The 327-nt window shown below is 70.9% G+C and overlaps 1 protein-coding gene across 1 annotated transcript in view; it reads left to right on the forward strand.

Moving 5' to 3' along the window:
• IRX2 (iroquois homeobox 2) overlaps nucleotides 1-327 on the forward strand; it is a gene marked incomplete at its 5' end in the record, with an annotated part of 11,832 nt that overhangs the window by 11,079 nt on the left and 426 nt on the right. The window contains one exon of the mRNA XM_019508737.1: nucleotides 1-295. Coding sequence (XP_019364282.1) covers nucleotides 1-295 — 295 coding nt within the window. The remainder of the gene's footprint in view (nucleotides 296-327) is intronic.

Here is a 327-nt window from a genome sequence, read left to right on the forward strand (position 1 = left end):
CACGCTCAAGGCCTGGCTCAACGAGCACCGCAAGAACCCCTACCCCACCAAGGGCGAGAAGATCATGCTGGCCATCATCACCAAGATGACCCTCACGCAGGTCTCCACCTGGTTCGCCAACGCCCGGCGCCGGCTCAAGAAGGAGAACAAGATGACCTGGGCCCCCCGCAACAAGAGCGAGGACGAGGACGAGGAGGAGGGCGACGCGGGGCGGAGCAAGGGGGGCAGCCCGGGCAAGGGGCCCGAGGGCCACGAGACCTCGGCGGAGGACGAAGGTCAGGCGGGGCGCGGGGCGGCGCGGGGCAGGGCGGGCGGAGGGCGGGGAGC

This window comes from Gavialis gangeticus, unplaced genomic scaffold, assembly GCF_001723915.1.
Source record: "Gavialis gangeticus isolate Ggan-Ray unplaced genomic scaffold, GavGan_comp1, whole genome shotgun sequence".
NCBI classification, from domain to species: domain Eukaryota; kingdom Metazoa; phylum Chordata; order Crocodylia; family Gavialidae; genus Gavialis; species Gavialis gangeticus.